This window comes from Branchiostoma belcheri, unplaced genomic scaffold (genome assembly GCF_001625305.1).
Source record: "Branchiostoma belcheri isolate BF01 breed outbred unplaced genomic scaffold, Haploidv18h27 scaffold19, whole genome shotgun sequence".
NCBI classification, from domain to species: Eukaryota; Metazoa; Chordata; class Leptocardii; order Amphioxiformes; family Branchiostomatidae; genus Branchiostoma; species Branchiostoma belcheri.
In genome coordinates this window covers 2,026,417-2,049,470 of record NW_017803379.1, presented here as the reverse complement: position 1 = coordinate 2,049,470, position 23,054 = coordinate 2,026,417, and the positions used below count along the sequence as shown (strand labels likewise).

The following is a 23,054-nucleotide window of genomic DNA, read 5'->3' as shown; positions in this document are numbered from 1 at the left end:
ATCACTACGATCGCCCTTTTAAAATGGGTATTACATTTGCATATTTCCATATCGTGGGAAAGTATCCATGTGACAAAGAAAGGTTAAAAACAAAACTAATTTTATCTGCTATCAATGGCGTAATTAATTTGAGAAAACGATTATCAACATTATCGTATCCATGTGACTTGTAAGTATCAAGTTCTTTCACATGGAGTTGAACTTCTTCAGGAGTGGTGGTAACGTGGAGTAAACGACCAGTGGTAAAATATTGAAATTCCGGCAGCGAAGCATTTGTTTCGTCTATGGAAGATTGAAAGACAAAGTATTCATTAAAAAGTAAAGCTTTCGCTGAGGAATCAACAACAAACGTACTACCTTCCTTTAAAGGAGGAATAGTGGTAGTTGCTTTGGGTCTGTAAAAGTGTTTCACCACGTGCCACCACTTTTTACCTGATAAAGAAGGATCACTTAGAGATTCTGACAGACGACTAAAATATTCAGACTTACGGGATGAGATAGCATTCGAAAGCTTGTTGCGGATTTTACGATAAGCGGCCCAATTTACCTGAGAATTAGATAACTTGGCCAATTTGTGAAATTTGTCGCGGGACCGCATTAGCTTACGAATATCATTTGTCATCCAGGGTTTGTCTTTTGGTCTGACCACTATGTTTTTACTTCGGACACAAATGTTTTTAGCCTTAATGATGAGTTGACTTAATTTGTTCGCAGCGTCATCCACAGTGGGAAGTAAGAAAATGCTGTTCCATTCCGAATCATTACAAAATTAATAATTAATACTAGAAAAATCCCACACAGTACGTACAAAAGGTTTAGATATGTGACGAGTAAACGACAAGGAACAAATAGTGGGGCAGTGGTGGCATCGGGAGAGTGGTGAACAGACAGACACAGAATCAACGTAGTTAAAGGCGTCGGTAAATATGAGGTCGATAAGGGAGGAGTTTCGTGAAAGGTCGCAGGTGGGCTCGTTAACAATTTGGATAAGATTTAAAAGCTGAGTAATTGTCTTCGTCAGAAGGACTATGAAATTGTCTCGCCGGAGTGTGGGGAACTGCGGATTTTGCGATATAACTCTGGAAGGCATGATTCGACGTCCATGATTTTTTGCAGGCTTATTACCGCTGTTGAGGCCGAAGTCAAGTACAGGTTTCGGCTTCGTGGGGGGTCCGTGCGTCACGTTAGTACACCTTTTGTGTTTGTAGCTTGTTAGCAAGATAACTCAAGTATTTGTAAAATGTTGATCATAATTCTTGGTGTGGTGCTTACTATTGTCGGGACCAAGGTTAAGTTCGTTACTGAGCTTCGTGGGGTGTTTCGTTGTGACTACAGGGGGCATTTTGTTAATTTTTCTTGTGAGCAGGATAACTTTTGTATGTGTGGATGGAAGTTAATGAAATTTGATAGGCATGTTACTGTGGTGGTCTCCAAGATTGAGTTCAAAGATGAGAGTCGTGGAGGTCGTTATGTCCCCGTAATAGGACCTTTTGTGTTTAGAAATCCCCCACCTACATCTGCTTGGAGACAGCCGACAGCTGGATTTAGCCGGGGAACCCCATAATGGGATGGGATCAAATGACGTTACATTGAGGGATTGTACTATAACTTCAGCAGGGGGAGGATAGGTTGGACATATGTCAGGTTATTTTCTACGGCCACACCAAGTAATTGCTATGGATGACGTCCACTGGAGACCTTAAATCTAATTACCTTAAATTTAAGGCAAGCGCGCAGTAAAACACGAAGGGCCGAAAAATGAGATGCCTAGATTTGGAATATACTGTAGAAGTACAAATGTTAGGACACAAAGAACACAAGTCTTCTATTTGTCATAAAGACAAATTAACAAAACAGCAGCCAGTAGTCACCATGTTCTGATTCTTTCCTTTATAACATCTTCTCTTATTATATTTTGCGGCGCTGTCGTGACACTTTCAACACAGTAAGAATTTCTTGAACGTTTTTTTTCCAGTAACAGTCCAAACTCAAATAACGTAGGGGGGGGGGGGCTAACACGGGTGACGACGCATCTGTATAATCTGCGGCAAACCGTTTCAGGGTGTTCTGTACCATAAAAATAGTACAGAGATTCTTTTGTTCTTTAGACCAAATTGATTATTAAAAAGAGTGAAGAATACGCATGATAATTTCTCTAGAACGATGTACCTCTGACGAAGACATGAGATCTCCGACCTCTAGTTCGAATATGGAATCCCAATTGCATGGATAGTTCCAGTGTCTTTCTTCGAAATCAAGTAATCAGAGGAGTTTTGACGTTAGTATCCGCGCGTCGTTGATGAGATGTTCTTCCTTTTCCATTGCAGGTATGTTTTTCCAGTGGGTGTTCTGTTCTGCAGTCTGGTGTGTTGGTCTGGTGGTGAACATTATTCAGGGTTTCCCTAAGTTCTACGCCATCTCCATGGTTGGAGGGGCTCTTTGGTGCACAGGTACATGTGCATCAACATATAAACCAACGCATTATCCTCAGTTAATTGCCTTTTTTACTAATATGCTGCAGAAATACATATTTTCTTTTTTCAAAACGAATATTGTACCAGTGACTAACAGGCGCTATTCGTGACTAGGTAACGCTGTGGTCGTGCCCATCCTGAAGACAATAGGACTGGGGATGGGCATGTTGTTCTGGGCGTCTACTAACCTGCTGACGGGCTGGTTCAGCGGAAGGTTCGGCTGGTTCGGCATGCGGCCGGACAGGCTGACCAGGCCTGCTCTGGACTACGCCGGGGTGGCCCTGGGCATTGTCAGGTAAGAACTAGAAAGGCAACAGTCGCAAAGCAAACACATCCTATCATGTTTACCTTCACATGGTCTAGCCTAACAAACTATTGCTTTATTTATTCTCGTAGACATCCATAATATATGGTGACCAGGCCCTCCAACTCTGCCCTGATGAGAGAAATAGTTATTATTTTTATCTGTCGTTTTAGGACGATAATATTATCCTTTGTGAAAAGTGACGTCATGGACAAACCTGAAACTGATCACGAGCCACTGCTGGAAGAGGACAGAATGCATGTAATTGCTTTATTATCATCATATGCATATTTGTCCAACGAAAGCAGAAATGACTAATACACCTGTACAAGTAAAGAAACAAAAGCAGATCAAAAGAAACTAGAAATTCCTGGTATGTCTTAGTACAAGTAACTTTCTTTGCTATTCTTTGTCATTCGCTATTCATAACAAGTAATATTCTTTGCCAATGTCATTTCTTGACATGTATAATCTTACCATGCTGTAGTGAATGTTATTGATAACCATTTGCCGACTTACATATCTGACGTAACATGTATAAACCTGCTGTGACCAGGCAGCCGTCAACAGTACCAGTGAGAGAGTTCCTTCGGCAGAACCTGAGGACCACTCCTGGGTGGATCAACTTTCTCCTGTGAAAAAAAGAATCACGTATGTCTCCTTTCCATCATGGTGAATTCTGTTTGAAATGAACTAGTTTAGTTGAGTTTTAGATATCGCACATCCGGGCCTGTCCCTACTGATATTGGACCATACGTTGATCTGTGTTTTTCTTATCGTTTGCCACAGGGGGATTACATTGGCGATGTTTTCTGGCTGTATGTACGGTCTTAATTTTGCACCGGTAATTTACGCACAACAACACTACGAGGGAGCTACAGACAACGGTAACGTTTAGCATTTGTGATTTCAACATCAGTAAATGTTACCTTCTCATCGACGTTCTTTCCTCGTATCATGACTACCGGTGTTTATAGGAATACATATATTCTACATCTTAAATGACTAATGTAATAAATCAATGACCTTGAGGCACATTTATTTTTGTGACGTCTTGCTTTAGTCAGCCTTGAGGCACATTTATTTTTGTGACGTCTTGCTTTAGTCAGCCATATCTTCTGTGTTTTATTTCAGGTCTAGATTATGTCTTTGCTCACTTCAGTGGTATCTACGCGACATCTACACTATACTTCATACTGTACAGCATGTACATGAGGAACAGACCTGCAGTGTTCCCCAGAGCCATACTACCGGCTCTACTGTCGGGCACCATGAGGGCCATAGCACAGGCTGCGTGGTTCGTGGCCAATCAGAGGCTACAGGAGAGCGTCAGTTTTCCCATCATCACAACGGTAACAAGTTTTGATATTCAGATAAACAAATTATATGCTGAGTCAGACAGGGATTTGATTTGTGCTGACATAACTCTTCGTGCTCCTGATGGGCAAAGACCACGTCTTATGCGGCTCTTATAAACCTCTCTCTGGTATATGACATACATCATATCTGTGCCGTAGAATATGAGCATCGTTACAAAGTATTTTCGACTGGATATTTACAAATCTTAGAAAGTAGTAAAAACAACTGCGCACATCTTTCTGTTTGCAGGGCCCAAGCCTTGTTGGGACATTGTGGAGTGTTTTCTACTTTCGAGAAATCAAAGTAGGTTCATACACGTTATATATGAGAGTCGATGAGACACATGAAATCTATTTGCATTCTTATCGATACACTTTTTTAATTCTCTCATTAAAATGGGCACATCCACAGGACAGTGCCAGTACCAGTCCCTTAATACCTACGTGTTAAGTATTATCGCTCTAAATCTGATTGGTAGCTGTAAACGACGTTTATCTATGACTTCTACTCGTGTTCTACAGGGCGTCAGAAACGCAGTAATCCTGACAGCGGTGTTCGCTGTGACTATTACCGGGGCTCTGCTCACAAGCTTCTCATTTTGATGCGGCGACGAAGAATCAGTGGATCAAAACTACCTAGGTCTTCACCAAGAAAAGACAAAACTAAATTCATTAATCAGTTTACTGAACCAACCTTAATAAAGATTCTTTCAGAGCAAAGTTTGGGTTTGTTTGTTTGTTTTATTAACATATAGTCAAAGTAATAAAATGAACATAAGCATAAAAAATATATGCTGGTGGAAGATAAAAAGCCATTATGGCCTGTCCGGAATCTTCCCCCGACAACATTAATTTTTGACAAGTGATAATAATAGTAATAAATCAAACAGTGATAATGATAGATAGCAACAAATAAATATCTTTATCTTAGTTATTATGTAAGGTGGACGCATGCCGTATCAAACATTTATTTGTGTACCCAGGATTGGGCCAATAAGAACGTTGTAAAGGTGAGTACGGCAAGTAACCAATCAGCGTAACCTTTATTGTCACATTGTACACAAAGGACGGAGGTCGGTGCAATCTGTGCCCTTTGATGGGGATCAAACTTTCCCCCACGTCGAAAGATGGCCGGGCAAGCGGAGTGGCATCGAATTTTAGCTCGTTCTGTTTACATCGGGCTGGTTCTTTATGCCTTCGTAGCTGCTTGTGACTGTGGACAAGGTGAGTTTGTCTGTCATACATGTAAGTTAACACGTCATGGCAAGACCGGTAGAGGGACCACAAAATAGTCTGTAATAGTATGTACAAAGTTGGACAGTTGCACTTTGGCCGCTCACATGATAAGTCAACAACTGGTGATTCCAACAGGTGGGAGGGAGGGGGGCAAACGGTGCGAGCAAATTTATCAAGAAAAGTCCCGGAGACTTTGATAAGACGAAATACTGTGCGAAAAATAACCGATTTTAATAAACATGTATAAGCGTATCGTTGCTGTTCATTTTTCTCTGTTGATATACACAATGGATGTCGTAGACATCACTATAAACCACACACTACAGGCGACGTCAAACTCCCATGACCTCTCAAGATCTCGTCTTACTTATAACTATATTCAAGGCTTGGACAATAGTTAAACAAGACTGCTAGCCCTGTTTTCAAATTGTTTTTTATTACATGCACTGTTCCTGACCCTTTAGTCCAAAATGATACACTGACGACGCCGCATCAGGACAACGCTACAACAGCCATCCCGGCAACTATAACGCCGAGTAACACCACCAAAGATGAGACGTACCTGGGGTTCATAGCGGCAGCCGTGTCTGTTGCGTTCTTTGGAAGCAACCTGGTTCCAATCAAGAAAGTGGACACGGGCGATGGTAAGAAATGCTCATTATTCTTCGAGTGAGGATTTACAATAATACCACGCGACAATACCACTTAAGTGTTGATATCTGACCTAGATACAGCATACTCATTTGCTTAGCCTTTACATGGCATCTGATGATTCTAAGCGTAATGATGGTCTACTGATACTGAAGATCTACTGTTACAGGTATGTTTTTCCAGTGGGTGTTCTGCTCGGCAGTCTGGTGTGTAGGTTTGGTGGTGAACGTTATTCAGGGTTACCCCACGTTTTACCCCATCGCCATGTTGGGAGGATTTCTGTGGTGTACAGGTATCATATAATCACTTTGTTTTGTATCATTCATCTTAAGTGCTTTTAAATGGTCCTTTTTTCAGCCCTTAACCAAGGCATGACATGCTAAAGTAAATGGATGAATAAAACATTGCTTCTGAGGCCGTTGCGTTTAAGTGACAATGTTTCCGGATGTCAGTTCTAAAGTTTTACTACAACCACGATTTCACTATGTGTCCTGCTGCAGTATTACGTAAAGTTTAGGCTTTATAACTTGCATGAGTGTCGTTAGTACGCATCATTTGAGTGCTTCCTTGTCTACATCTCATTTCATTTTGAACATTGAACTGTAGGTAACGTGACAGTGGTACCGATCCTGAAGTGCATAGGTCTGGGCATGGGCATCCTCATCTGGGGGTCCTTCAACCTGATGATGGGCTGGTTCAGCGGGCGGTTCGGCTGGTTCGGACTCAACCCGCAGGACAAGTTTACCCGGCCGGAGCTGGACTACGTTGGGTTCGGGTTAGCCGTTCTCAGGTAAAAACTGTGAAGCAAGAAACAACTACTCTCCAAGCAGATGTTGCCAGTGGGGAAGATTATAAGTTTTCTATCATATGCCCCGTCGCTACTTCGTCGTGGAGAGTAGCGACAGAAGACGGGACATATGATGATAGAAAGGTTACAATCTTCCCCAGCAACATCTGATTTGAGAGTAACACCAGACATAATTCAGTCAAGTTTATATAATGGCAACAACATAGGGAGAAGGATGCAGTATTATACTATCATCAGAGAGGAAAGGCAAAAAATCTGTAGTGGTGACGTCCAAAGAAAAGGACAACGCGGTTATCTTTTCTAGTTTATCCCTGACGTCCAACTTCATTTTCACAGTGTCGTCATGTTTATGTTCGTGAAGAGCGAGGGGACGAGAACACCCTCTCCTGAAGAACAGCGTCTTTTGGTCAGCAAGGTGAATATGTTCTTACACATTATTGATTTTCTTTTCTGTACCCTCCTATCATATACATGTCATCTGCTTGGCAATCGGCATCTTTGAGAGAGTATGCGAAGGTCAAACAACCTCCTTGCTTGGAGCAAGGGGATACATCCATGGCAAACTTTATGCATTATTATTGTTATTTTGACAGACATAAATGTTTTTATTTGTTTAGGAAACGCTGAACAGTCGATACGGCACCAGTTCCGCGGCAGGAGCGGAGGAGTCCGACGAGTCCTGGGTGGACAAACTGTCTCCCAATCAGAAGCGGCTCGCGTGAGTTCACAACTTCAGATTTTCTCCACCAGTTAAAATATACCGAACTATTTAACTACAACATGGAATCAACTAGATACCCATGGCCGAGAACTGTTTCTCTTGTTGTGAATGTATCATAAACCTTAAAGTACCTCAAAGTTAAGTATCAGAAAACTCAAATGCACTTCTCATGTGATAAGTGTTGACTAGTTCTCTCGGTAATTTTAGTGACGCTGAAGTAGAGTGATGGATGTCACTCAAAACGTCCGGAAGTAATCTGCGTCATTTATCCAGTAGCAGAGTTTGCTTTGTATTTGAACTAGTTTTGACGTTTTTCTGCTCCAGTGGCATACTGTTGTCAGCATGTGCAGGCTGTGCGTACGGGACCAGCTTTGCGCCAGTGATCTACCCACAGCAACATTACAAGGGAGCCTCACAGAATGGTATGTGACACAGTAGCAAGTCAAAACAATACTTCAGACTGTTGAAATGAGTATTACAGTAAAAAAAATGCGATGTCGGTTTTCAAAGAATACTAACACACACACTCAAATTGTACATTTTCTTCACATTTTTTCTGCAGGACTGGACTATGTTTTCGCTCACTTCTCTGGCGTCTACGCTACAGCTACTCTGTATTTCATCCTGTACGCCATCTACATGAAGAACAGACCTAAAGTGTTCCCCAGGGCCATTCTCCCTACACTGCTAAGTGGACTTATGTGGGGCATTGCAGAGTCAGGCTGGTTTGTGGCCAATCAGAAGCTTCAAGAGAGTGTCAGCTTCCCAATAATTTCAACAGTATGTTGTCTGTTACACCTACTCTTCACATTACAAAATGTTTTACATGATGCCATACAGATTACCAAAAACAGTCTCCAGAATATTTTGCATTGTGTAGAATTGAATTATTTCCACACATTCACAATAATGTTAATCATATTATATATACAGTCGTTTTCACTGAACTGCTTCATATTGCAAAAGTTCATGATCGGCTGCTGTCACAATTATCAAAGCTTGTTTTTGTTGTTGACTTGTTTTTCAGGGTCCAGGATTGATTGCCGCACTTTGGGGTGTTTTCTATTTCAAAGAAATCAAGGTACATGTACGAAACACATCCTTAATAAAATTACATCATTTACACTACTGCCGTTACCTTACAAAATCATTTGTTTAACTGAACTTTCTTAAGGCCACCTTTGTGATATGTATATATTGTCTGGTGTTGCAGGGAGCCAGGAATCTATTAATACTGGCCCTGGCATTTGCAGTCACCGTAGCTGGATCTCTGCTGACGGCTTTCTCCTATTAAAAAAGTCTGCAGAGTGGAAACCAATGCTGCCACTGTGTTATCAGGTCAATTCTACATTTTAAGATGTGTAACATTCATATCTAATAGTATTCGTATACTTGAGTTTTGTTTTCTACATGAATATGGATTAAAAACATAGAATAGCTATAGACAATCTTTGTCAGAGATGATCTAAAAAAATGAAGTAAACAGGTACATTGTTACTATAGATGTTCACTTCTTGGAGGGTTCATGTTATATACATAGTAGTCATGATCAATAGAAAAATTCTTACTGGAACAGATCTTGATAAAAAGACTTCACAATGTTTTATCCTCCTCTTACTGATTGACTTCTGTTGTATATACAGTTCTGTGTAAAATACCTGATCATAAAATAGTGTGACTTCTGAATCTTTCTGCTTGCTTGCATTTATATACAAATAAGAAACAAATTATTAACATTAATATCAATATCACTAGAACAAAGTACATTTGTACTGTTCCCAACTATCCATTGACGATGACCCTCAGTGCTCAGTCTAAGCCTCTAAAATGTTGAAGTCCTTTAGCACCTGTACTGTGGAGGCAAAAACCTCTTCTTTGGAGCCACTTGCATCAATGACCTTAAGGCCTGGGCTCTCCATCCTCAGATAGGCCTCAACCAACCTTGGAGAGAGGAGAATTGGAACACAAGCTTTACACATGTAGACCAAAACAGAGCCAACATTTCCAACCATTAGTGCTGAGAAACAGTCATGATTTGATACAAGAAGACAGTGTCCCTTCTGCATCTTTTTTTTTTTGGTATACAGTACTTCTCATAATGTTGTACATGGAGACAAAGGGCTTGAAGGTATGGTTACTCTTGAGCCACTGTTGGCTTATACATGTATTATCCAAAAAGGAGTTTTAGTACATTGTATGCTATTAGTACCTACCTCTTCCTAAACAGGACACTCCTCTCCAGTCTTATCTCCTCCTCAGTTTTCCCCACCCCCCTGCCCGCTAGTCTGGCCCCCCGGCTTGCCTCGTTCACAGTCAGTAGCAGGGCCAGGTGTGGCTTGAGCAGGTCCGAGGGCCAGCTGTACACACTGTGTCCTCTGGGGGGCAGCTGGGACTCATCCCCACAACCTACCTCTGTGGCGATGGAGTAGGCTGTCGTGCTGTGCCAAAACCTGGGGAAGTCAGTAGCATAGTACCTTCTTAACACTTCATGGAATCAGTGGATGCCATATTTGATTAAGGAATTATGATACTATATGATACATCTATGTCTACACTGTAAACATGCATAATTCTTACCCAACAAGCATAAATGTAACATGACATGTACAGTGAGTTAGTGTTACTGACAAGCATGTGGATTTGTGCACTTACTCTCAAAAAGACAATGGTAAAAATAAACTAAAATACTATAAAATTTGACTATCATCAATGAGAAAATGGTTAGGCTTTCTGTGCACTCATGTGGGTGCACATGTAGCTAAAAACTACATTTTCTACTATCTGCTACATTGCAACTAACATTCAGTGCCCCTTAAGTGTATGCCATACCTGTCTATGACTACAGGATGTGTCTGTGCCTCCTGTGTGACCTGCATGGCCAGTATGTAGTTCCCCAGTGTGTAGTACGCTCTCCGGATCAGCTCAGGCTGGGAGTCAAACACCTCCCGCAGGTGACGGATGGGGGGAGGAGGGGACTGCAGCACTGGGGCACTCAGCATCTCTCCCAGCCTCCCTGTCAGGGTGGTTTTTCCTACATTAACATTGACAACAAGTGGTAAAATGTTGCTTGATCAATTGCTGACGTTACATATTGGCAAAGTCTTTTGTAAATAAGGTCACGTCTCTGTAACTGTAACTCTCTTGAGTTTACGTTTAGAAGTGATTGGTTATCATCAATTATCCTGATGAAGGCGACAGTAGTCTTTGATCCCTGTGTACTCTTTGAGTCTACCCTGTGTGAATTATGCTGACAGACCTATTATCACTGTATTAATCTACCCCAGAAACTAGAATTACCGTAAAAGACTCTATCATATCATCACAAAGGATCTGTTTTACTACTTTTCGGATGTTACAGTTATGCAAACCCAAAGTAACATTACCTGTGGCATCGAGACCCTCCAGAACAATGACAGGGTGCTGACACTTCTCCTGCAGAGATGCTACATCCAAGGTTTCAGGAACAAGAGTTGATGCTGCAGACAGCACTTCTGAAACCCCTTGTATGTCAGGACACTGAAATTATTCAAAAAGATTTTAATGTACCACAATGATGCAAGGAAAACAGTAAGGGGGAAGCAACAGAAAGGTGTAGCCATTTACATATTTTTGCTCTTCCCATCTAACGTTAAAGCATTACAAAATGTAACATGATCATAACAACATGAGAGTATGTATAATGTACTGAGTTTTTATCAATTTTCATTGAGAATTCACAGTTCACAGTAAGATAGTGAAAGCATTAGCACATTTACCTCTTTCAATATATTGACGGCTCTGCTGTAGGAGTGGAACACAGCATTGTTCTCAGGATGGAGGAACGCAGGATGACAGGGCGGCGCCTCAACTGTCACCATCTCATCCTGACTACGTACCCCGTCGTCTGAAGCCCCTACCCTGTTCTGCAGAAGTTTCCCCTCTCTCAAAACGTACTCAAAATACTGAGTCTGCCCGAATTTAACCGCCATTTCTCGGGAAAATCCAGAGATAGACTCGTCCGCGGTAGGGCTGAGAATGAAGAACTGTTTTCGAAAAGACTCTGGTCGTTCAGGGATGAAGGAAAAGCCATGGGAAATCGCGCGCTCCGGGCCAAGGTGGTTGTTTATGTCAAGCAAAAGTTTAGAATTTGCACGTGTATCGTCTACACGGGAATTCTTCGACCTGCACGCGCTTATAGAGTAAAACGCAGCAACATTGGGAAACTCTTTGGGTGTGTTAAAAGATGCTGCATCTTTCTGACGCGTCTGACTCGCTGTAGAAAAATAAATGGGACCACTTTCCGTCTCGATCGCATGCACCAAGTTCTTGCTCTGGTCTTCCACCATTTTGAATTTGGAGCCAAAACGTCGTCTGCAAGTGTGCGGTAGTTTGTACCAAATATTCCGCGGTTTTCTGAGACTGTACCTGACAAGACGTATAGAGAACGCAGCAAGGATCATTCCTTGGTCATGTCGTGCACAGGTGTGCCTTGAGAAAGCTTCGCGGCTTCTAAGAAATCGTTTTACCTGGTGCGGTGCGAAACTGTGCATCTGGACTCCTCCACGGTCAATCACGTGATGAAGACGATACCATTCATATCAAGGTGGGTGGTTGTGCGTAACTGAGTCATAGAAATAACTCAAATCAGAGGGACATATGGCGGTATTGTAATAATTTCCAACTTTTAAAAGCTGTACCGTCGAACGTCGAAAAAGACTTTCGCATGTTCCCACCTAATACCGGTATAAATGCTTTCAAACTTTTTATGTCGCCGGTTTCGTACGGGTATAATGGGCCACTCCTGTCTGAGGCGCCCCCTGTCATAGTTTCGGTGCATTGCAGCTCTTTTTGCGTCATACCATGGTTTAGTTTCGCCCGACGAATGTTTACTTTGGGACGTAAAACAATGTTCAGGATATATCACGTGCACGTGATTCAATAATACACTAGATTTCTCAGTCCCTGTACCTTACTTCAACGAATCAACGTTAGAAGTAGTTATAGGTAATCTTTTTAAGTGATAATTTAGGTCTCTATGTGCTTACTAGATACTACTACTAGTAATAGTATTTTATGGCCATACAATATTGGCATCCATGTCACGTGACTCCAAGCGGGCCCTGTGGTTTCTATAGATAGCGATGACGAACTGGGGAATAACGAAGGTTTCGGTAAACGGTTACGCCGCTTGTTGTGTGACACAAAAGGACACACAGAACTTGTTGCGTCGCACACAGGGGCGGCAAGTCGTCTGACAAGCTCAGTGACGTACAAACGCAGTCAGAAGTCAAACCGTATCGCTAGGTTAGTCCTAAAATGGCGGTTGTGACGTGTACAAACTTCACCCTGCCGCTGGCTGTGATGTTCGTTTTTGGTCTCCTTGCCGTAATCTTCAAGACAGTCAAGCAGTTCACGTGGATGGTATGGGATGCCCTGACGGGGGGATGCAGCGTACCCGCCCCGACAACCGTCCCAGCTCCAGGGTCGGGCCAGGCTCTCCCCGGTACAGTCGTCCCTACCAGCGTGAACTACCACTTCACTCGGCAGTGTAACTACAGGTGCGGGTTCTGCTTCCACACGGCCAAGACGTCTTTCGTCTTGCCTCTTGAGACCGCCAAGAAAGGGCTGACTCTTCTCGCCGAAGCTGGTAAGTACTAGTAACCTGTCGAGCATGTAGGTTACTTTATTCGAGGCGCCCCAAGGATGCCGTATTGTACTTTGACTTTGTGATGCTGCACACCTGTCCCCGTGGCTACGTTTCGTTGTAAGAACAAACTTGCACTGAGAACAGATAGAAGAAAATGCACCAGTAAACACCGATACGCTTACTCGGGTACTTACTATAACATAACATACTGTGCGTCAGCCGTGTATTTTATGGGGCACTTGGCAATTACATATATATGTTGTTTATAGCCCTCAAATGTTTTGAGACTCCAGCTCAACGGAAAATAAACATTGCGATAAAAATGTAGGCTACATTTGGATTGAAATAGACCTACCTATTGGTTTGACGGCAGGTATGGAGAAGGTGAACTTTTCTGGCGGGGAGCCGTTTATCAAGGACCGTGGCCGGTACGTGGGGCAGCTGGTCAGGTTCTGTAAGGAGGAGTTGGGACTGCCCAGCGTCAGTATAGTCAGCAACGGCAGTCTCATCACCGAGGACTGGTTCAACAAGTACGGTAAGGGAACATCGACTTATCAAGTAGAGATCGTACTTGCACATTTAAATCAATACGTAAATAAAACCGTTACGACCTTAAACTGTTGAACATGCAGAAAAGAGTAAATCGTAACGTTTGTTGACATGATGACACGATTCTATTTCAAGTAGCTTCAGACATAGCTTAGGTAAAAGGGCACTCTAGTTCTTTTTTGCCGTCGGAGGGGGGGTATGTTCAGCTGCCGATGATGCATAAGTTTTGTGCGTCGACTGTTTGTATCTATATTAGCCCTCGGCAAATACTGTTTTAATGATCTGTACACAGCTGAATTGAAGTTTGACACGAGTTGATATTTTGAATACAGGTGAATGGCTGGACATCCTCGCCATCTCCTGCGACAGTTTTGACGAGGAGACGAACCGCCGCATCGGGCGTCACCAGACGGGGAAGGACCACCTGCGCTGTCTGCGGCAGGTGCGGGCGTGGTGCCAGCAGTACAGGGTCGCCTTCAAGGTGAGACGGTACAGGCCAACGGGTGCCTCAGTATCACATTGGGAAGACCGAATACATTAAACGTTTCTTGAACATTATCTGCTTTTGAAACAAGTTAACAGAGCAAATCTAAGACCTTTAAATTTGTTGTATATATCTATGTCCCGACGGGCTAAGCAGGGGTCATGGTGACAAAGGTCTAAGTGCAAACAGTGATACAAATCTGATACCTTACTACGTCTATAATCTAGTGGTGTAAAAACAGGTGGGGCTTAAAATTCTCAGCATGCTCACAAAAAAACGCGTACCTTAAATACCACGTTAATTTATAGTGATTTTGTTTTCCAGATAAACTCGGTAGTGAACAGGTACAACGTCGATGAGGACATGAGCAGTGACATCATGGAACTGAACCCCATCAGGTGGAAGGTGAGATTTTCTCTCGCGGTATATTCATGTCTTTTTTAGTTTGCAACAGTTAAATACTCAAGCAACTGGATATAATTTTGGAAACGGTCAGACGTTTCAGGTAGCATCCACTACCTTTCGTCAGTGACACTTTCATGCAGTTGCTTTTGGCATATATTATTACCTTTTGGCGTATATTATTACCTTGGCGTATATTATTACCTTGATGTCTAACCTTCATCGACGTAACGTCATACCTGGCCCGTTTTTTCCGTCCCAGGTGTTCCAGTGCCTGTTGATCGGTGGTGAGAACGCAGGTCCGGAGGCCTTACGTAACGCGGAGGACATGGTCATCACGGACCGGGAGTTCGACCAGTTCGTCAGGCGGCATGAACATGTGACGTGTCTCGTGCCAGAATCCAACGAAAAGGTAGGCAGAAATATATGCCAAAATGCTTTGAACTGGTTCATTTGGCTTTTTTTTTATTATGTTCTTTAACCGTGGATAGTAAAGACCTGCTAGGCTAAGTTTCAAGCAACTTCAATGGTATCCATCGCCCTGCATCTAAATAAGAATGCTACTGAGGACTCCATTGATAGCCCTGAAAACGAGATTTAACTATGTTTTTATGTTCAGTCCCTCTAATGGATTACAATCTTGTGTTTCAGATGAAAGACTCTTACCTCATTCTTGATGAATACGTAAGTGACTGAACAGTTTTACTTTAGTATAATAAGTAACGTAACTGTTTGAAATTGTACTACCCTACTTTATTTTGGTGCTAGGCAAATGTGCATGCAATACTACAAGTCTAACTAAAATTTGCATTTGGGTATTTGATTTCTTACATTACATTGTTTATCTTCGAGCCAGCCAACTGTTGATATGATGATATGTAATAATATGGTAATAACACACTCATAAAGTTTGGAAAGGATTTTGACAGTTACACCCCTCTTCCTTTGGTCTGCTCCAGATGCGGTTCCTGGACTGTCGTGAAGGACGGAAGGAACCATCTCGGTCCCTGCTGGACGTGGGGGTGGAAGGTGCCATCCAGTTCAGCGGCTTCGACGAGAAGATGTTTTTCAAGCGTGGAGGGAAGTACACGTGGAGCAAGGCTGACTTAAAGTTGGACTGGTAAACAGGGAAATTCTGCTGTTTCCTGGTCATGCCCGTTACAACGTTATTGTTCGCACGTTAAAAAAAGTTGAAAGTTATCGGACCGTTTCAATTGCTCGATTTGGTGGTGTACGAGCAATTCTTCAGCAGAACCTTTTATCTTTCTTGAACTTGACTTAATTATCGGACAACAACGACGAGAACAAGATCACAGCCGATGTTAATTCTATTCTCGTGTGTTACGTTTTGTTTGAACTACATATTCATATACATAGGAATCAACTGGAAAGAAATATGCATGTATAGGAAGAGCAGACCACTAAATCTGGACCAATAGACCGAATTAGACTCAACAAAATAGGGCACATTTTTCGTCAGGTCAAAACTGATCCGTCAAGGGCGCCGAGACGCCTATCAAATACTCCACATCGGGATACTCATGTCGTCAGAACCCCCTGGTATGTACCCCTCATTCCGGTCACAGATGTACAGTGACAGGTGCATCGACGAAAAACTCACAAATTGGCAGCTTTTTTGTAACTCAGGTTTTATATATGTGAGTCTAGTGAGTCTGTGACATATTGTGCCATGTGCCAACGGCAGATAAACGTTGATTTACATCATCACCTTTGCCACTCCAAGAAGAATAGTGTGAAATGTATGTAACACTAATGGAGTTCCCAACAAAACAAACACTTCTACATATCAACTGTCTGTAATGTAATAGTGAGTGTGAGTTGAATGTATTAACAGTTTGTTAGCAGTTTTATTCAGAAAAGTAGTCTTATGACTGTAATATGTAGTGTGATTGGAAATTGATTCATCGTTTTCACACTTTACAATGCGATGTTTACTGTTTTCAGGTATGATATGTTTGTTTGAGATTACTCAGTGTATAGATTTTATTACTGTAAATTTGTGATTTGATATAAATAATTTTTCATTCCTTCTACTTGATCGTGATTACCATTGTTCTATGCGCTGATAGATTTCTATTTTGTACAAATTATTTGCCACTTATGATTTTTAAAAACATTACATATCTATCTCTATATATATATATATATATATATAAAGAGGTGTATATGAACAATAGGATGGTAATGGCATTGTGTACGTTTGAATTATGTGGTTTTCAACATTTCAAGAAATACGAGTAAAATGCGTTTGCACAGGCGTGACTCTTTTGTTTCGAGTACGATCTTGCATAATCATTGCAAATATGAGCAATATGCATAGAGCGGAACGGGCGGGCATCTTTTTTGCATATTTTGCTTCCAATTTCATCCGTTTTGAAGGCACAGATAACTTACAATAGTAAATGTATGCATGGCGAGTCAATCTATGACAGCAGATCGTACTGATAGCTGGTTTATCCTGACATTGTTTTGACACATGTCATCTATTTTTAGGACCACGCGGCCAGTGGAAAATCACATCGCAAATTTATGTAATTGCATGCATGTCGACAGATTGCATTTCGGGATTTTTTCAATATCTCAATACCTCTTCAGTGATGAAACAATGAGCGAAAATTAAATATTCACCAGCACAGCAGTGCCAGTATCGTTTAACGACGTCCTGTGGGCGGTTTATTGCTAATCCAGCACTACTACTAGTGAGTCTGTGATATATTGTGCCATGTGAACGGCAGATAAACGTTGATTTACATCATCACCTTTGCCGACTCTAAGAAGAATAGTGTGAAAGTTATGAACACAGATGGAGTTCCCAACAAAACGAAAGAAAACAATCAAACAATTCAATATATCAATGGTTTGTAATGTAATAGTGAGTACCAGTATCGTTTAACGCGGGTTATTGTTAAGCCAGCACTACTACGGCGGTGAACAGAGTCGAAACGCATTGATCAGGCTGGAGCTCCCCGGGCGTATTGATTAGACTGGCGCCGGGTAGCTAGTGACAGGCCACTGCCTCCCCACCCTGTAATCCAGCGCCGTTTGAGCCGGAAAACCGCCACTTCGCTGTGAGTGGGACAGGAGAGGCAGAATCGTCAGGAAAATGACCGTGACCCTGAGAAACAACCGCAGCGACAAGGGACAGGACAATGACGTCAGCAAGACCTCGTTTCTACAGAATGGAATAGTCGCAGGTAATATTTAGGGAGGGGGGGGCATGTGATGGGTCCATTCAATATTACCGGCTACATTACCGCACAGGCAGTACATGTCAACGACCTATAAAAGGGTCAGACCTTTTGCAGATGTGCACAGATGCTAGCTGTGTCATATTCACTTGTTCAGTGTTAAATATCTGCCGTCGTATCATTCATATCCTTTCTTCTCATTCAATGTAAATGAATTCAGCTACAATACATAGAACGAGATGCAGCATCATTCATGGAAACTGATTATTATATATCGTTATATAACGGCGGGCCTCAAACCCATTCGTATGGCATAACCAGGTCACAAACCCACAAGGGTGGCAGGCCTGTAGCAAAATGGCTTGCCGCTTAGCGATCTTTACTAAATGGTTTCTCCGCATATTGGTTATACCGGCACGTATATTGAATTGGAACTGTTCACGTGCAAAAAAAGAAGCCGGCATCGGTGCCATATTTGGTAGACGGGTTTTTATTTTGCATATTGATCGTTATGTCAGCATATATCGGTCTGGGTGCCATGACGACAGAGTTCCCGCAGCGCCATGAATAATGTATATATCTGCACCTGCTCGCCTGTAGAGCTGAGAAGCCGCTGAATGGCAGTTAGTACATATCGACCCACTTGGGACAAAATGGGGTTTCCGTGTCCACTCCGCATTATGGTCATGTGGGAGGTACCGGTAGACACACGTTATAGTAACACTAGCTATGATTTATACGTCATTGATGCATTGAAATCAAACCGTTCTCTAGAGAGCAGGCAAATTATTCGAATTCATAGTGGATTTTATTGCCCATGACCGCATCAACACGTGTGTATGATAGAATATTCTGAATGGAAGCGTGGAGAAAAATTCCCGTCCCTATCCTATAGAAAATTAATAACGATTTTGATGACAAGATCGATTCCTTGCTAATTATAATGGGACGTTAGTTGGCTTCGATACGTACTTTGTCCATCGTTCAACCGGTATAACAGCCTCTCGGCGTAACAGTTAACACAAACCAACCGTGCGGTTCTATTAGCTCGATCGTTACATGGATTATGTCCATAGAGGCCGAATAAACTGCATTATTTATTCATGTCACCATTCATGTTATAGTCAACAAGATATTTGAATTGTTCGCGGCCTATTCATTTTAATTTTACATATCTATCTATTCATCTTCTAATGAAACGTAACTTAATTCCTACCAACTTAATAGTGTTCTTTATTCATGGTAACTCATGCATGCAACTACATGTATTAGATTTATTTCAAATATTATTGATGTACTTGTATTTGAACCCATCTGTAGGTCCAAAGAGATTGTACACGTTAGAAGAAGTGTCAGGAACAAAATACTTCGGACACGACCACATCCTGACAGGCTATCGTACCGGACTCACAACCAAGCAATGTCTGAGAAGGTAAGAAGCATAATGATCAAGAAACAAAATACTTCAAAACATATTTGAAAACAGTATAAATTTTTCTCAGGCTTGACAGAATACATGATATATACCACTACTACCATCTGAAAATGTAGTGGACACCAAATAATATCGTCTTTAATAATTAATTATCAACAATAAATTTATTGATCGATTGCGTTGGCGGCACAGGTAACGTTAGATCATACTTGAAAGGGTGCATTTTCATACTCATATCATTTTCAAAAACATAATTCTTTTGAATATTACGTGCACCACAGAACCGTAGTAGTCGAGAAATAGTGTAAAGTTTGCTACTTTGCTTTCTTGAAGTATGTTTCAGTGGCATAACGAGACGGTCAGCATATGGACCCATGCCGTCGGTTTCGTCTACATCATGTCCATACTCGTCTGGGAAAACTTCGTGACGATACCCCGTTACCATGGCAACTTCTGGGATCACGTGATCGTTAGCGCCCACCTCTTATGTAGCGAGGTAACACTTGAAACTTTGAAAGTTGAATAAAAAATTCGTATCGCCTACATACATTCATGTACATACCTACACGGCAATATGTATGTCCTGTTTCAAAATTTCAAATGATAACATAGATAAACATCGTGTTGTATTTTTAATCAATTTGGATTCTAAAATAAAATGGAAATGGTGCTTTTTTACGTACATGTAGGTGACACTACTGACATCTGCCTGCTGTCACATCTTCGGCGGCCACCGGTCTCCTGAAGTGAGAGGGTTCAGTCTGAGGCTGGACCTGTTCGGTATCTTCATCGGAGTCCACGGCTTCCAGTTTATCATTCTCTACTACGGGATTTGTGACGATGTAGGTTGAAGCAAGCCTTGTGTCCAGTGTATCGCGGTTTGGGTGGGTTCAACTGAGCCATGGATAGGAGTTTTGTGCCTGATAGGATTTTTTTAACGATAGGACTAATCTCGGCTTTGTGACTGCTATCCATTGTAAGTCTTCCTGCACGTCTGCCTTGGGAACCCCAATTTCAGCACCAAGGACATCGCCAGGCGGTGGACAGGAATTAACTTATCCTGTACAAATCTTCTGCCGGGAGCTAGCCATGGCGCCTCTTGAATCGGGCGTATAGCAAACTGTTTTATACATTGCCTTCAACGTATAAGACAGCCGGCAATGCGCCCGATTTAAGACTCGCCATGGCGAACCGAAGCCTAGTTGAGCCGGGGGCCGGGGACTTTCACAGCCCCGAAGAGAGCCCGCCCAAACCGCGATAGACTGGACACCACAAACTTTGTCATTTAATTCTTCTTTCCTTGTAATAGATTGTGACGGGACAATTACTTCCTTATAACTTGGTTGCATGATGATATAAAATGGAAAGATGCTACGGGATGACAAAGTGCGTTGTTGTGGTGGCCTAGTCAGCGCTTACTAGTATTTTTGGTAACAACTGGTCTTAGACCTTGATTTGATGTTGTTCATCGCATGTGATGATGACGTGTCAGTGTTTGTGGTCTATATGAGTTGTGACGTCGCACAATCTGTTGTTTTGTCGTCACGCATGCAGTGGTACTTTTACATGCATCATTTTGTGGCTTGGTCGCTGTTCCTGCTCAACGTGGCCGTCGAGTTCAAGGACGACGAGGTCGGCCAGACACAAGACGCCGCCGTGCTGAAAAGGTTGGTACTGCAGGCTCATGTGTTTTCGTGACGCGCTTTTTTAAATATCAACAGGATTGGTAATATTCATTGACAAATGTTCTTACTTTTTTTACACCACAGACGCATCACGCTAACAGCTTTGCAGTGGGGCTATGGTGCTGTGCCAATATTACATGCCATCTGTAGCAACGGAGGCTTCTGGCATCCTACTGGACAGGTAACACACTTGTTGGCCATTTTCGTCCTTTCGGCCTCACCAAGTGGTTTAGTGGTTTAAGCAAAACAATAAAGAGACGCATAAGGACGACGCAGTTATAACATGCATCCAGATCCATACTCACCTCTATTCTATTCGTATTCTTTCTCTAATGTGTGTCTCGTTCGATTCAACAGTATTTCTGTCAGCGGTTCCTGGGAGTTGTGTTTTACTCCCTGGCCTGTCTGGTGTCATATACATCCCAACTGCCGGAAAGACTGGCTCCAGGTAACTCTAACGTCTCTTTTACCTGCCGTACACAACCATGAACACAGGTACGGACCTAACATGAATAGTTAGCGCATCGAATTTGCGCCCGTCCTGTTGTATAGCCTTCCGCTTCAGTTATTTTTTTCTGTTATTGCATTATCAATTTCGGAAAGAAACTTACCAAAGGTCTTTTATCAACTGCTAAGGATCATATATTTTGCCAGGATACAGTTTAGGGAGTAGTTGGAAAATATCCCGTTCAACCATGAAGAAACTAGTACTGGCTTCTGAGCGCCTGTATGTTGTTTTGTTCCTGTACAGGCTGGTTTGACTATGTAGGCCAGAGTCACCACTGGTGGCACATGATGGTGCTGTGCGGGATCATCAACTTCAACAACTCGGCGCTGGACTTCATACAGCTGCGACAGAAGGTCCCGTGTTCTTAACGTCTGCTGGGACATAGCGGCTTTACCAGACCACGTCAGTCCAATTACATAGTGCACTTAGTTTTATCGCAAAGAAAAGTTCATGGCTAGAAGGAATAAAACTCAAATGTGTGTTCAAAGTTAATCCCCGGTCACATATATCGTACGATGCACCTAGGATGTTTGTTTTTTTCGCGACGATCATGCCGTAATAAATAAGCTATACTCAAAACTACGTATGGCGATATCGTAGCGAACAAAAACAATTCAACATCGTAGGTACATCGCCTATCTTTGGCAATGTGATCATGCTCAAATTAAAACACACCTGTAAAATCAATACTATTTACAATGAAAAGACAGCAATATTTGGTTGGTATATTTATTGAACAGTTTCTTTGGTTCGTAATACATGTGTTTTCGATAAAATGAGCCATGTAATTGGACTAATGTGGTCTATTAAATAACTTAAGATGAACGAAAGTAACCTCCACATCCTATATTATTAATTCATTACGGGTCCTTCTTGACTATAAGACTTCAACGCAAACGTTAAGGCAGAGTGATACACCGCATGTACTGCACGGAATCTAGTACGTTTGTATGCATCCCAAGTAGAAGATGAAGATAAGTATGGCTAACATTACAATAGTATTGTAATTAACCCACTTAGCCCTCTTGGGCTTAAATGAAATAATCTACCTCTGAACGTATTAAGGATTGCAATCTAACAACTAACCATACTGACCTATTATCCTACTTCCTACACCTACAATTTAGTAATCGTAATCTAAAGACGGACCTACTTCTATTACCTCACTTTTTATATCTTTCAATGCATTTTTAAATATTTTTAATGCATTTTAACAACAGGAATAACAATGCATTATGTAGTGTAGTTCTAAAATTGTCATGATTCGGATTTCAATGCAAGAACGCAATAATATGTGACATTTTAATATGATAGATTATGTATATTTATGTCAACTTTGTGATCAAGACAGAAAGGTAGATTTGATTTCGAACTAGGTCCAACTACAGACTTTGACACGACACAACACCATACTATGTACAATGGTGCCTGACACAACATAACACAGCATGACAAAGCACGAATTGTGATGCAAGTGAATAGCAGCCCATTCTATTACATGTACATCGTACATGTTCTACTATACAAAAGTTGACAAGCATGTGATAACTTAATCGAAAGTAGTTTTTTGAAGGACCTGTAATCTCACAATATAATGTATAGTC

At 41.8% G+C, this 23,054-nt stretch overlaps 5 protein-coding genes across 7 annotated transcripts in view; 4 read left to right on the top strand and 1 right to left on the bottom strand.

Moving 5' to 3' along the window:
* The window catches only part of LOC109467760 (transmembrane protein 144-like), a 6,683-nt gene extending 1,832 nt beyond the window's left edge, over nt 1-4,851 (top strand). Inside the window, exons 2-7 of the mRNA XM_019765811.1 lie at nt 2,328-2,450; nt 2,589-2,769; nt 3,568-3,665; nt 3,913-4,130; nt 4,387-4,440; nt 4,659-4,851. Of these exons, the coding sequence (XP_019621370.1) occupies nt 2,328-2,450; nt 2,589-2,769; nt 3,568-3,665; nt 3,913-4,130; nt 4,387-4,440; nt 4,659-4,739 (755 nt within the window). The 3' untranslated portion in view covers nt 4,740-4,851. The remainder of the gene's footprint in view (nt 1-2,327; nt 2,451-2,588; nt 2,770-3,567; nt 3,666-3,912; nt 4,131-4,386; nt 4,441-4,658) is intronic.
* Nucleotides 4,852-5,204: 353 nt separating this feature from the next.
* LOC109468027 (transmembrane protein 144-like) lies at nt 5,205-8,947 on the top strand. Its single transcript, XM_019766238.1, has 10 exons — nt 5,205-5,360; nt 5,837-6,016; nt 6,193-6,315; nt 6,630-6,813; nt 7,168-7,254; nt 7,478-7,549; nt 7,877-7,974; nt 8,115-8,332; nt 8,580-8,633; nt 8,766-8,947. Exons 1-10 carry the CDS (start codon nt 5,264-5,266, stop codon nt 8,844-8,846), a joined length of 1,194 nt encoding a protein of 397 aa, XP_019621797.1. The 5' UTR covers nt 5,205-5,263; the 3' UTR covers nt 8,847-8,947.
* A 99-nt stretch (nt 8,948-9,046) lies between these two features.
* LOC109468026 (UMP-CMP kinase 2, mitochondrial-like) lies at nt 9,047-12,084 on the bottom strand. Its single transcript, XM_019766237.1, has 5 exons — nt 11,308-12,084; nt 10,936-11,068; nt 10,382-10,583; nt 9,766-10,002; nt 9,047-9,493 (listed from the first exon to the last, which is right to left on the bottom strand). Exons 1-5 carry the CDS (start codon nt 12,079-12,081, stop codon nt 9,367-9,369), a joined length of 1,473 nt encoding a protein of 490 aa, XP_019621796.1. The 5' UTR covers nt 12,082-12,084; the 3' UTR covers nt 9,047-9,366.
* Nucleotides 12,085-12,410: 326 nt separating this feature from the next.
* LOC109467786 (radical S-adenosyl methionine domain-containing protein 2-like) lies at nt 12,411-16,726 on the top strand. The gene is made up of 7 exons (XM_019765836.1): nt 12,411-13,178; nt 13,552-13,713; nt 14,060-14,208; nt 14,536-14,616; nt 14,876-15,025; nt 15,265-15,297; nt 15,573-16,726. The coding sequence occupies exons 1-7, from the start codon at nt 12,848-12,850 to the stop codon at nt 15,735-15,737; spliced, it is 1,071 nt and encodes a 356-aa protein (XP_019621395.1). The 5' UTR covers nt 12,411-12,847; the 3' UTR covers nt 15,738-16,726.
* Nucleotides 16,727-17,583: 857 nt separating this feature from the next.
* Nucleotides 17,584-22,045, top strand: LOC109467791 (progestin and adipoQ receptor family member 3-like). Of its 3 annotated transcripts, none has more exons than XM_019765843.1 (8): nt 17,584-17,828; nt 19,143-19,254; nt 19,591-19,753; nt 19,947-20,099; nt 20,881-20,924; nt 21,027-21,123; nt 21,300-21,390; nt 21,694-22,045. In XM_019765843.1, the coding sequence occupies exons 1-8, from the start codon at nt 17,738-17,740 to the stop codon at nt 21,816-21,818; spliced, it is 876 nt and encodes a 291-aa protein (XP_019621402.1). In that variant the 5' UTR covers nt 17,584-17,737; the 3' UTR covers nt 21,819-22,045. The 3 variants fall into 3 exon arrangements, with proteins under 3 accessions (XP_019621402.1, XP_019621400.1, XP_019621401.1); XM_019765841.1 differs by having other exon boundaries at nt 20,812-20,924; XM_019765842.1 differs by lacking the exon at nt 17,584-17,828 and having other exon boundaries at nt 19,115-19,254; nt 20,812-20,924.
* The last annotated feature ends 1,009 nt before the right edge of the window (nt 22,046-23,054 follow it).